This window comes from Triticum urartu, chromosome 6, assembly GCF_003073215.2.
Source record: "Triticum urartu cultivar G1812 chromosome 6, Tu2.1, whole genome shotgun sequence".
In the NCBI taxonomy this organism is placed as follows: domain Eukaryota; kingdom Viridiplantae; phylum Streptophyta; class Magnoliopsida; order Poales; family Poaceae; genus Triticum; species Triticum urartu.
The window spans coordinates 97,378,553-97,392,368 of NC_053027.1; the positions used below are offsets into that span (position 1 = coordinate 97,378,553).

The 13,816-nt window shown below is 46.2% G+C and overlaps 2 protein-coding genes and 1 pseudogene across 2 annotated transcripts; 2 read left to right on the forward strand and 1 right to left on the reverse strand.

Moving 5' to 3' along the window:
- The first annotated feature begins 1,894 nt into the window (after positions 1 to 1,894).
- LOC125516612 (receptor-like protein 2) lies at positions 1,895 to 4,030 on the forward strand. Its single transcript, XM_048681988.1, has 2 exons — positions 1,895 to 2,643; positions 2,710 to 4,030. Exons 1-2 carry the CDS (start codon positions 1,895 to 1,897, stop codon positions 4,028 to 4,030), a joined length of 2,070 nt encoding a protein of 689 aa, XP_048537945.1.
- A 3,268-nt stretch (positions 4,031 to 7,298) lies between these two features.
- LOC125514772 lies at positions 7,299 to 9,732 on the forward strand (annotated as a pseudogene).
- Positions 9,733 to 11,326: 1,594 nt separating this feature from the next.
- Positions 11,327 to 13,163, reverse strand: LOC125514623. Its single transcript, XM_048679960.1, has one exon. It carries the CDS (start codon positions 12,319 to 12,321, stop codon positions 11,449 to 11,451), a length of 873 nt encoding a protein of 290 aa, XP_048535917.1. The 5' UTR covers positions 12,322 to 13,163; the 3' UTR covers positions 11,327 to 11,448.
- Between the last annotated feature and the right edge of the window lie 653 nt (positions 13,164 to 13,816).

Genomic DNA, 13,816 nt, shown 5'->3' on the forward strand with positions numbered 1-13,816 from the left:
CACGAGTGGAGTGTCAAGTAGTATACCATCCTCGAAGGTGTCAAGTGAGCACGTGTAAAGGAGATGATTCACCTTTGGGTATGTGAAGTAGATGTCGCACATGTCACTCGCCGAAGGACTCTTGACATGGTGATGTCCATAGGATGCTCCACATCATCTCCCCTCCCTTGGGAAAGATCTGACCTCGGATCAAAAACCAAATCACCATGGGAAAGAGATGGCTTCACCGTGTAGAAGTGGACGTTCACCAAGTACTTGTCATCTTGAAGCTCGAAATGGGCACTCTCCACTGTGGCACCATCTTGTGGTTCCTTCAAAAGGAGTAAGGACAACAAACACTTGGAAAAACAAATGTGGTTAGCGTTAGTGCAAAACCAAGCATTCAAGAGATGAGTGACCAAACAAGTGTCGTCATCATGCAAAGCATATGGTGTGACAAGGGATTGTGACATGGCATGTAAGCATATCAATCGAGCACAAGAAAAGATATCATGGGGACAAGCATGTAAATGTGAGGTAGTGATGCAAATATGTGTAACAAAAGAATAAGCATCTACCTCAAAGTCATAGCAAGCATGGGCAAAGCGCTCAATGAAAGGTCTATGGTAGGCATAAAAATCATTCACAGCACCAAATAAAATGAAGTGTCTAAACACATGGGTCAAGTGCAAGACAATCCAAGCATAATGTACATGGGGTGTAGTGAATATCGTGTGGCACTCAACACAATAAAGATTAGATGCCACATAATTTCAACCTCCTGTTGATTCAGTTGCACCGGGTGGGTGTTATTATTTTGTGTAAGAAAAAATGTAGCTGTCATCAGATAAGTTGTAAAAATGTTCAGCCTTGCTTTAAGTCAAACCCAACTAACCCCTATTATATAGGTGATGTCGCTGTTGTGGGTAGGTGTGCATAGCTTAAAAATTATCCTTCTTATGTGTGTATTGCAGATAATACTAGGCAATAATGACACATCACTGACTACACGGAATTAGGAAAGCTAGGGCAAGATTCTGGGGGAATCATGCAACCAAGCCAGCTTGCATGGCACGCATCCTGCCAATACGAGCGAAGGGGTGCCAGATGCCGAAAAGAACTAGGTTTGAGCAGCATTAACAATCTAAGAAAGGCCATATGACGATAGCTACAACACACCATTCAATCAATCAACAACACTTAGGTAGTGGCAGTGGATCTAGGAGACCAGGGTAGTGGCAATGCTTTCCCTTGACTCTTTGGCAAACTGCACACTCCTGTAGAAAAGTTTCAATCTCCTCGTCTGGCGCCAATAAAATAGCTTTTTTACCCTTTGATAGGTAGCCACAATGCCTGAATGGCCTCCTATGGGAGAGTTGTGATCCACATCTTCTCTAAATCAACCCTGACATCGATGATGGAATTTAATTGCAAAACTGATACGATAAGAGGTCAGACTAAGATTAACAAACCAGTTTGTGCTTGGAAGTCAGACTCGTGAATAAATTAGTGGATATGCAATAGCAGCTAATCTTTGACCAGATTTTCTTGTCATCACGATGACCAGAAGGGATGAAATGAGACAGAGACCAGAGCAGGTTGCTCCTTTCCTCTCTTGTTTTTTCTTTAAGAGAAACTAGTACTTTAGCCTGGCAGACCAAAGCTTACGCTTGTGGTTTACAGGCTAATTTCTAGTCGCTCACATAGGTAGTGATTTCACATACCTTTCTTTGGGCTGACTATTGTGCTACTAGTCTCCTTGCCAACAACAGACAATCCTAGGCCCATTTCTTTTCCTTTTCTTGAGTGCGACTTGAAAGAGGATCAAAGAAAATGGAGACATGAGCTGCCTGTTCCATTCCTCTCGTGATCTTCACCAGCCCATTGGTTCCCTTGCTAGCTTCTTCAGAAAGCCATGCGGTCACACCATTGCCCAAACAGCAGCAGATTCCCCTTGCCTTTTCTAGGATTGGCTCTCGTGCTGCTGATATCCTTGGCCCCTCCGACCAGCTCCTGCACGGAGCAGGAGAAGAGCTCCCTCCTCCAGCTCCTTGCTGGGTTCTCGCAGGATGGCGGCCTCGGGTCATCATGGCGGAACGATACGGACTGCTGCACTTGGGAAGGGATCACCTGCAGCCCCAACAGGACGGTCAGTGATGTTTTCTTGGCCTCTCGAGGCCTCGAGGGGTCCATCTCGCAGTTCCTTGGAAATCTCACAGGCTTATTGCGCCTCAACCTGTCGTGCAACTCACTGTCCGGTGGCTTGCCGCTGGAATTGGTGTCATCCAGCAGCATCACTGTCCTTGATGTCAGTTTCAACCGCCTGATAGGAGCCCTGAGCGAGCTGCCATCTTCAACCCCTGCATGGCCTCTGCAGGTACTGAACATCTCAAGCAACTTGTTTACCGGAAGGTTTCCATCCACAACATGGGAGGTGATGAAGAGCCTGGTCGTGCTCAATGCCAACACCAATAGTTGTACTGGGCAGCTACCAACTACACTCTGTCTCAGCGCACCATCTTTTTCTGTGCTTAAACTCAGTATTAACGAATTCAGTGGAAATATTCCTCATGGACTCGGTAATTGCTCCATGCTGAAATTGCTAAGCGCTGGCTATAACAACCTCAGTGGAACTCTTCCAAATGAGGTCTTCAAAGTTACATCATTAGAGCACCTCTCTTTACCTAATAATTGGTTAGAAGGAGCACTCAATGGCATCACCAAGCTCACAAATTTGGTCACCCTTGATCTTGGGGGCAACAAGATCAACGGCAATATACCGGATGCCATAGGCAAGCTGAAGAGTTTGGAGGTGCTGCATTTGGAACAAAACCACATGTCAGGGGAGCTTCCATCAGCATTGATCAACTGTACACATCTCACAACAATTATCTTAAAGGGCAACCAATTTCACGGAGAACTTACCAAGGTCAACTTCTCAAACTTGCCCAATCTAAAAAAGTTAGATCTCCTGCACAATAACTTCATCGGCAACATTCCAGAAAGCTTATACTCGTGCAGCAAGCTGACTGCACTACGGCTCTCCAGCAATCATTTCCATGGCCAACTATCAGAAAAGATAGGTAATCTGAAGTCCCTCTCATTTCTACCACTCGCTAACCTCTCCCTTACAAATATCACAAGAACACTTCAGATCCTTGGGGTATCCAGGAGCCTGACCACCCTTCTTATTGGGTCCAACTTCCTGCATGAGACCATGCCAGAGGATAACGGCATTAATGGTTTTGAGAATCTTCAGGTTCTTTCTATGAGTGATTGTTCATTGTCTCGAACAATACCTGATTGGTTATCCAAGCTCACAAATTTGAGGGTGCTATTTTTGCAAAGCAATCAGCTAACTGGACCAATACCTGAATGGATCAGTAGCCTGAACTTGCTCTTGTATCTAGACATATCAAACAACAGCTTTACAGGTGAAATTTCAACTGCCTTAATGGAGATGCCAATGCTAAAATCAGACAAGACTGCACCAAAGGTCTTCTTTGAACTGCCTGTGTATCTTTTCAGTCCATTTATCCAATACCTCAAACCTGGTGCTTTTCCAAAAGTGCTTAATCTAGCCATCAATAAATTCACTGGTGTGATCCCAGGGGAGATCGGTCAACTAAGAGCGCTCGTTTCACTTAATTTGAGCTCCAACAAATTATCAGGAGAGATCCCACAACCAATCTGCACCCTCACAAATCTGCAGATGCTCGACATGTCCAGCAATCATCTTACTGGTACAATTCCGGCCGCACTAAACAATCTGCACTTTCTTTTCAAATTCAATGTTTCTAATAATGACCTCGAAGGCCCTATTCCAACCGCAGGCCAACTTAGCACGTTTCCAGATTCTAGCTTTGATGAAAACCCAAAATTGTGTGGTCCTTCGATTGTAAACCATTGCGGTTCAGCGGAAGCAAGTCCAGAGTCCATCAACTCCAGAGAAGAGATTGGCAGTAAGGTCATCTTTGCAATCGCCTTTGGTGCTTTCTTTGCAGTAGGAGTCATATATGATCATATGGTCTTAGCCGGATATTTTGGCTAAAACCTTGTAACTGTTATCACTGCCCAAACCGTTACATGATTTCAAGTGGTTCCCAGTTCAGCAAGACCATGTCAGTGGCTCCAGCCCCAGCAAGAACAACATCTCTTGTAAACCTGCTATCGTCAGTTAGTGACGTTCATCGTTGTACTCCATTTAGCAGAAACATGATTAACGAGTGAGCAATGTCAACAGTGTGTAAGCATATTATTATTGTGGAATGTGTAACTATTTGGTCAGTATTTACTTTGATACATACGCATACAGTGATGAATGTTTCTCTTGGAGAAAGTTGACTAGAGGAGGACACATAATAAGCAAAAGCAATCTGCAGTCTGGCACACTAAAATCTGTAACTATTTGCAGTCTAGCAATCTGTAACTCCAAGTCTCCAACCCAGGATCGCAAGTATCCACAGAAAACAACACTGGCGCTGAGAGAAAATTCAGAAATGTCAACAAAGCTAGCACTACAATGTGGCACGAATTAAGCACCTGCTCCGTGGTTTCTACAATATACCTCGGCAAAGGGCTCACGTCACGTTCGGCCTTGGTCGAATCTCCGGTCCCCTGCCTGCCTGGCCTCCTCGGACCAGCTGAGGCGGGAGGCGAACCGCCGCACGCCGCCGTAAAGGGTCGCCGCGTGGACGGATTTGAACTTAAAACGAGACTAGCGAACAATTGAACATCAACCAGGCGCCCAAGTATTATTTTTTCCTCGGACTTCCTTTTTTTCAGATATATACCTTCTGAGTGCGCGACACTGGACCTGTTTCCTAGCCTCCGGTGTCCGTCCTCCAGCGAGCTTAGCGAACTCGGAGCAGCCGGCCCACCGCCACGCGGGGTCGCCGGGAGTCGCCGCATCCCCCTCGCCAGAGAGCTCCGGGAGGGGGAGGCTTGGTTCGATTTCTGCCTGGCCTCTGGCCACCAGAAGTGGGAGTGCGGCGGTGCGGCGGTCCTCGGGACGCCGGCGCATTGAGTTGGGCAGGACTCGACGTTGGGCCGTACGGGGGGCAGTATTTGGGTTAGCTTATAGATAACAGTTTGGGCTGGCTTCATCTTGGGCTTCAAATTGGGTGGGCTTAGGGATGTTACAGTGCCTAGAAAAAGATAAAATTGTACATGCTCCTTTTTTGTGGGAAAGGAACTTTCATTACTCAAATAGGATGATTACAATCAGCAGCTACAATGCTAGCAATATCCTCTAGGGTATTGCCAACCCAGCATAGAAATATCCAGCCAGCATACAGTACGATGTTGTAGGAGTGTGACTAACAACATTTGCATGGCGACTTATCTTAGCTAAGCTTATTGTACATATTCCTATTGGTCGTCCACAAATGATCAATTCTGATTTCTAAAAAAATGATCAGTTTCTGACAAAAAAAATTTCTGCCCCCAAAAAATGCTTGCAAGATTTGCAAATAGTGCTAGTGTTCTGAGTATACACATATTAATTATTTTAATTTAATTTTAAACTAATGAAGTGGGTTCCAAGATATGACACAAGTGGGCATTTACACGCAATGATATACACCCCTATAAATATTAAGTGTAGAATGATATACACCCCAAGTGTATTTACGATTGGTTGCCTTGTATTTAGCCGAGCCGAGCTAGAGAGAAGTTGGTATGAACTTTTGCTCGTCCAACTAAAGCTAGTTGCACTGTTGTATGAACTTCTGCAGGTTGACCTAAACTAACTCAATTGTACATATCTTAACCTAGGGACCAAATATGTGCATGTAGAAGTAAAAATAATAATTTAGAATTTCAGTTGATGTCTTGTGTTTCCAGCAAGTGGTTTAGCTGAGAGATTGACAACTCTAGCTAGTAACAAAAAATGACAACTCTCGCAATAGATATTGGCAAAGCATGACACTCTCAAGTGAGCTACTCAACTATGCTCAATCCAAATGTGAACAATAAAGAACACTGGAGTACGTAAACACTGGTTATCACAAAACTTGATTCTGAACTAGTACAACACTATAGGCAACATGCTTCCCTTTTAACTCTTACCTACTACCTAGAAAAAGAACACATGCCCACCAAAATTTACATTTTTTCAGTAACCTTTTAGAAGTTATACTGATAGGTGTTCTGGTCGGTAAGTAATACTGTATTAAATATAATAAATTCAGCAGCGGTCAATTGAGGTTGAGAGAATAAGCTAAATACCTTATTCCATGTGCAAAGGGTTCATCTCTCTACTCGGGATCTGCTTTCCCCATCGGAAGTTCATCTTCAGCCGTTTGGTCGTTTTGGGTTATGTTTGATGAGATCATAATCTTCAAAGAAAACAACATGACATGTCACAGGGGATTTGGAACTAGATGTCTGATACACATATTAATTATTATATTTGTCTAAATGGGTTGGCCCACAGGTTAAAGGTCATACATGCATCTAACCATGCATTAACCTTTCCGAGGTCCATAAACCAAAAGAAGAGGTACACCTCTTTGTCTAACCCACAAGATTTGCTTTTCTTTAGTGTGGTAGGATGTATGAGGGAGACCATGTCACCGAAAAACGCTTTGACTTTTTTTTTCGGAGACCCTACCTCTTTTTTTATAGGGAGCGGGAACCCTACATCTTTGTCTAACCCACACTATTTGAACCTCAGTCTTGCTGCTTAATTGCTAAAGGCTTACTCTTACTTGTTGGAACCACTATACTTGCGACCATGTCAAAGGCGATCTACTATGCTCACAGACACATATCCATCAACTGACAGTTTGAGGGGTTCGGCTATAGATGCTCTAAGCGTTCATAGACACATGCCCATCAGCTTACGATCTTCTCCTTCCAAGTGGGGAACTGTGACTCTGTGAGGTGGACTTTTTGTACAAAGCAATAAGAATTTGAGGTGGGCTTTTTGTACAAAGCAATAAGAATTCGAGACCCCCCACAAAGTCGTAAAGTGGTACGCGTGCAGTTGCAATCTTCAAAGTCTGTTGTCATGCTTCTATACGTCATAATAAACAGAATAATTTGTAAGAGAAGATTGCATCTGAAGTAGGAGCAAACCTTAATAGCATCCACGCTAGATTTAATATGAAATGTTATTACCCACATGTACAATGATCCATGACATATATGCACTCCCATTGAAATACAATGACACTCTACTTGACACCAAATATTATAGCCACTCAACTACCAGCGAGACACCGGTAGTCAACACTCGACTTAACACGGCATATTATTAGCAACTCGGAAAAAAAATTAGGTGGCATCAAAATGACATCACCAAAAATTCAAACAGAAATATTCAACAAAACTGACAGAATCCGAATGGACAGCTCTTGTTTTTTTATTTAGGAAATGGTAGTTTAGCATGCTTTCAGAATGGACAGTTTCAGGAAACTGTCAAACAAAAATATTCAGAATGGGCAGTTCCACCACAACACCATGCAGCAACTATTTTTCATACAGCAGGTACACCAAGAAATTTCACATGCCTTCACTTGGCTTGGCTCTCGTGCTGCTGGTCTCTTTGGTCTCTCCGACCAGCTCCTGCACCGAGCAGGAGAAGAGCTCCCTTCTCCAGCTCCTCGCTGGGCTCTCGCAGGACGGCGGCCTCACGACGTCGTGGCGGCACGACACCGACTGCTGCACATGGGAAGGGATCACCTGCAACCAAGATAGGAAGGTCACTGATGTTTCGTTGGCTTCTCGAGGCCTCGAGGGGCCCATCTCGCCGTTCCTTGGCAACCTCACCGGACTTTTGCGCCTCAACCTTTCCCGGAACTTGTTGTCTGGTGGCTTGCCACTGGAATTAGTGTCATCCAGCAGCATCCTTGTTCTTGACATCAGCTTCAACCGCCTCACAGGAGGCCTGAGCGAGCTGCCATCTTCAACCCCTGCGCGGCCTCTGCAGGTACTCAACATCTCAAGCAACTAGCTTACAGGCATATTACCATCCACAACATGGGAGGTGATGAAGAGCCTGGTCGTTCTTAATGCTAGTTCCAACAGATTTACTGGTCAGATACCAACTACACAATGTGTTAGCGCGCCATCTTTTGTTGTGCTTGAGCTCAGTTTCAACCAACTCAGTGGGAACATCCCTCCAGGACTCAGTAATTGCTCGGTGCTGAAATTGATTGGTGTTGGCTACAACAACCTCAATGGCACACTTCCAAATGAACTCTTCAACGTAACCACGTTAGAGCACCTCTCGTTGCCTAACAATAGGTTAGAAGGAGCTCTCGATGGCATTAGCAAGCTCACAAATCTGGTCACCCTTGATCTTGGCGGGAATGAGCTCAGCGGCAATATTCCAGAGTCTATAGGTGATCTGAAGAGATTGGAGGAGCTGCATTTGGAACACAACAACATGTCAGGGGAGCTGCCAGCAGCTCTAGGAAACTGCACAAATCTTGTAACAATTGACCTCAAGGCAAACCAATTTAGTGGAGAACTTACCAAGGTCAACTTCGTAAGCCTGTCCAATCTAAAAAAACTAGATCTTCTTTCCAATAACTTCACCGGCACAGTTCCAGAAAGCATATACTCTTGCAGCAAGCTGACGGCACTACGGCTATCTTACAATCCTTTCCATGGTCAATTGTCAGAAAAAATAGGCAATCTGAAGTCCCTCTTATTCCTATCACTTGCTAATAACTCTCTTACAAATATCACAAGAACACTTCAGATGCTTAGCAGTTCCAGGAGCCTCACCACCCTTTATATTGGGTGCAACTTCCTGCATGAGACCATGCCAGAGGATGTCAGCATTGATGGTTTTCAGAATCTCCAGGTTCTTTATATAAATCATTGTTCATTGTCTGGAAAAATACCTGATTGGCTATCAAAGCTACCGAATTTGGGGATGCTATTTTTGCAAGGCAATCAACTAACTGGACCGATACCTGAATGGATCAGCAGCCTAAATTTTCTCTTCTCTCTAGATATATCAAACAACAGCCTTACAGGGGAAATTCCAAGGGCCTTAATGGAGATGCCAATGCTAGAATCAGATAATACTGCACCAAAGGTATTCTTTGAGCTGCCTGTTTGGAACAAGAACCAATTTCTGCAATACCTCACGCCCAGTGCTTTTCCTAAAGAGCTTAATCTAGCCATGAATAATTTCACTGGTATGATTCCGGCAGAGATCGGTAGGTTACAAGGACTATTTTCACTTAACTTGAGCTCCAACAGATTATCTGGAGAGATACCCGAACAGATCTGCAATCTCACGAACCTGCAGATGCTCGACTTGTCTGGTAATCATCTCACTGGTAAGATTCCAGCTGCATTGAACAATCTGCACTTCCTTTCCAGATTCAACATTTCTAATAATGACCTAGAAGGCCCTATTCCAAACATGGGCCAGTTCAGCACGTTTCCGGATTCTAGCTTTGGTGGAAACCCAAAACTGTGTGGCCCTATGGTTGCAAACCATTGTGGTTCGGCAGAAGCAAGTCCAGTTTCCATTGACCCCATAAAACAAATTGGTAGTGAGGCCATCATCTTTATGACCGCCTTCGGTGTTTTCTTTGGAGTAGGAGTCCTATATGATCAGAAAGTCTTAGCTAGACATTTTGGCTGAAACCATGTAACCGTTATCACCGTTAACAAATGGTTAATATTTGTAAATATTGAGTATAGAATATAAGAACATTTGACTCTGCAGTCCAGTAAAGAAAATCTACAGGGAAAGCACACAAGAGGCGCTCCAATGATAACTTATCACAAAAAATGTCATTTTTCGTCTCCTTTGTAGCCTCTCCTGCCTAAAGCTGATTTAGTAAGAATACTTTTCTTTAGTGATAACCAGAAATAAATCTTGATTTTCAAAAGTACTCTAGCACTTATATTAGAGTCAGATGTTTAAATTGCCATGTGTAAAGAGCTAACCAGAAGCCTTGCAAATCAGACCAACTTTGTGTCCCTGTTGTTGTCAAGTACACCCCTGGTGCAGGCTGACTTCATTTCTTCCTACGTAAGTAGGGTGTCTCGCCCAAAAGCATCCTCTTGCACTGCTAAAGTAAATAAGTTAGACATAGACACCGTGGAACCACTAATTTCAGAACAATCATGTACTGTTTCATGTCAGAATTATTTTTACTGATTCTCCCATGAGCTAACAGCATGCTGCATAAGAAAGCAAGTAGGCACCAAATTCTATTTTCAATTGCGAATATGCATCAAGAAGATCATGTGACAGCAGATGTACCATGATAAAAGAATGCAAATATATTCTAGGCATGACAGGTTGAAAAATGTCTAGCACAGGTAGCATAGGGGAAGGTATAAAAGGGTGCATCGGGAGATCAGACCATCCTTGAATTACATAGGAAGGCATTTATTTTTTGCAAGAAACATAGGAAGGTGCTTATTCTAGTAGAAAGCCAATGGCGTTAAACTGGTTTGTCATTGTCAATGTTAATCACTTCCTAGTATTATCAGCTAAATATGTCAGCTATCTATGCACTTAATACTCTAAGGACATAAAATTATAACCCCCAAGCGTGCAAGATCTGTTTTGCACAAACACGATCCCCCTAAATAGTAAGTACTTTTGGTTTGTGGACTCGAAAAACTCAATGCAACAATACGATAAGCGGGAAAAAACAATATTGTCAAACAATCCATATCCTACTTCCAGCATGGCCTGAATCATATATGATAGCATCATACTATTTGGTTGGCGTAAAAGCTGCGCCAGGAGCTGGTGAAAAATTCACCTTCCACTTGCATTATTCCATTTCGCAGTGTTAGTGTGAGAGACATTGATTCAACAGACTTGGCTCCTAGCAGCAGCAGCCGCAGGCCGCTGGCTCGTTGACCTCAGGTTGAAGTGCACTGCCACAGGTCAGAGCTTGATGATGGCGAGGAGGGCGAGTGGCGGTCGGCGGCGTTGGGGAGATCTGGCCGCTGGGCGACGTGAGACGCACCTGCGGGTGAGCCGCGGGCCGCAGCGACGGGGAGAGCCGCCGGTTGTACGCCGACGCGGCGGGGAGGTCAGCGGGGTCGAGGAACGCGGCTCCGGCGGCTGCCCGCCCTGCGGCGACAGATGCTAGGGCATCGCCGGGGGGAGAGAGATATGCAGCCGAGGCGCCAAAGGATGGCAACGCGGCCCAAGGAGCCTGGCCGCCTTCCACAAGAGCTTGGCCGCCGTGAAGGAGGCGACTACACCTGTCCTGCTCATGCGGTCATGCCCTCAAGGTGTTTGCGAGAATGTCGTCTCTGTTTGCAGAACGCACAGTATGCCGTGTCTGACACTTATTTGCAGAATGCAGAACACCATCATTTCATTCCATCGCAGATAAGATCAGTGCCAAGCTCGATAATGGATGGTCGCAATTGTATTAAGCATAGTCCACCTAGCTACATACTGAAAACAGCTTCAATCTTGCTGATCAGCATAGTCGACCTAGCTACACACTGAAAACAGCTTCAAGCTCCTTACTGATCAACGAGCATCGGAGCGACTAAGCTAGCTAACACTTTAGCGACCTTGTGCTTATAGAGGAAGGTTGGAATGGGCAGCTCGCTCGGGTCCGGCGACATGATGAAGGTCGGCATAGGCAGCTCGCTCGGGTCCGGCGACACCATGAATGTCGGGCCAGCGAACAAGGATGCCTCCGGGTCCACCTCCATCTTAGCCAGAGCCTTTGGCTTCTTGTCGGGCCGGTCCATCAACGGAGCGAGGCCAGCGAAGGGTGATGCCTCCACCACGGTACGAGGTGTCGCCTTCTTCTCCGACGCCACAGGGCCAGCGAAGAGTGTCGCCACCGAGTCTGCCACCATCTCAGTCGTAGGCTCTGCCTTCTCCGAAAGGTCGATCGACGGAGAAGGGCCAGCGAAGGATGTCACCACCGAGTCTAGCTCCATCTCAGTCACAGGCTTTGTCTTCTTCCCGAACCGGCCGGCCGACGGGGCGGGGCCGGCGGAGATTGATGCCTGCGAAGCTGCCACCATCTCAGCCGGAGGCCTCGGCTTCTTGTCGCACCGGTCGACGGATGGCGCGCGGCTCGCCGGCCTCTTCCAGTTTTCTCTCGGCGTCTCCACGCGGCCGAGGCGCTCGACGCCGCTGTTCAAACTCTCGGCACGGCGGAGCGTCTTGTCAGTGGCCCAGCTGGAGCTCCGGGAAGCACGTCCGGGAAGGTCGATCTTGTCTCTGATCCAGCTTCGGCTCATCGAGGCACGTCCAGGCTGCTGCTTCTTGGTGTCCAGCTCCACACGAGCCGTGTACACCGCCGGAGGAGGCGTCAGGAGGAGGCAGCGCGCCGGGGTAGGCAACAGCGGCGGCAGGGTCGCAGCGACATGGCTAGCCATCTCTGCAAAACACAGGACACAGCAAAGAACAGAGAGACCAAGTGATTGCACAAGCGAAACAAGTAAACAGAACAATTGCGATGCTGAAATTCAGATGATGACCGGAGAAGAAAGAGGAAACTCGCCGGATTCTTTGCTCGCCGTCGGCGAGAGAAGCTCGCCGGGTTGTTAGGTCGCCAGGAGAACGTCGCGCGTGATCTATCGAGGGGACGGCTTGCTCGTCGGATCGAAGGAAAAGTGCGATCTATCCCCGCAGCCCGGCTGATATAGATCGACCCCCGATGCCCCGCCGCGTAGAAACCACGCAATCCGAGTTCGGCTCGTAACCGCCGCCAGCGCCGCCGCCCGTGGTCCAACCGCCGGAGCCACCAGCGACGCACTCATCCGATCTTTCCTCCTCTTCGTCGGTGGCCTGGGCATCCCGCGGTGGCGCGACTGCGCCTGCGCCTCCATTCCGCCGCCGCGTGCCATCCTGGCTCGGCATCGCGGCCGTCGTGGCCGCCGAGCTCTGTTACCCGCATGAGTCGCAGCTGTAAGAACCACGGTGAGGAGTCGCAGCAGCGACGAGATGCTGGCCGGGGTTCTTGCTTTCCTCCTGCGCTGATTGCTGCTCTTCCACGCTGCTCCATGGGTGGTCAGTTGTTGCGCTTGTCAAATGTTTGATGAAATGCTTGAGCAGGATGCCCGGTCCTTTCAATCAATTTGAGCAGAAGCAACTCCAGTAGTTCAATGTTAATAGAGCGAAGGGCGGATGCACATTCACGAGTTCACCATGTGTAATCACTAATTAATCTAGCATAGTAGGACTAAAGTCTACACTGACAAATAAGCTGGCACCTTAAGCCACCTACGATTCTCAAACTGAACAATCGAAACTGCATTTCTCAGTTATTGTTGGTGTGCATTTGTTAATTCCATGATAGATGCATATGTAACTTGGCGGCTTCCATGTATTATAATCCACTGAAATTGTTTAAAATTTGTGACTGGTTGCTTTTCTGCTTCATTCTATAAAGTGGGGCAGGGGGACCCCTTTCATTAAAAAAAACTAAAATGGTTCGAAATGAAAAAGTCAATACAATGCTCATACAATTTGTTTATTTTTTGAAAATAAAATCCATTTGAAAAATAGATAATTCATGAGCTTATTATGTAAGTAGCTTTGAGATTCCATCTATAAATAATTCTATTTTAATTTGTAACCCATGTATTACCCAATTCATGACTTGTATTATTATGGTTATAATGCTTTAACTCTTGCAGTGCCTTCCCAGGTGCCGCTGTCGACTATCGGGATCACTGCCAATCTCATCAAGGCTGAATTGTGCAACTACATCGGGGATTGCCATGACAGCACCTTCTCCTGGAAGGTTCGAGAGGTTTTTGCGGTTTTTGATTCTTCAACTACATCCAATTATCAGAGGTCTCCTGTTGGTTTTTGCGGCTTCCCTTCCGCTGTGATGGAGTCAAACTCGACAGATCTAGGGTAGGGGGT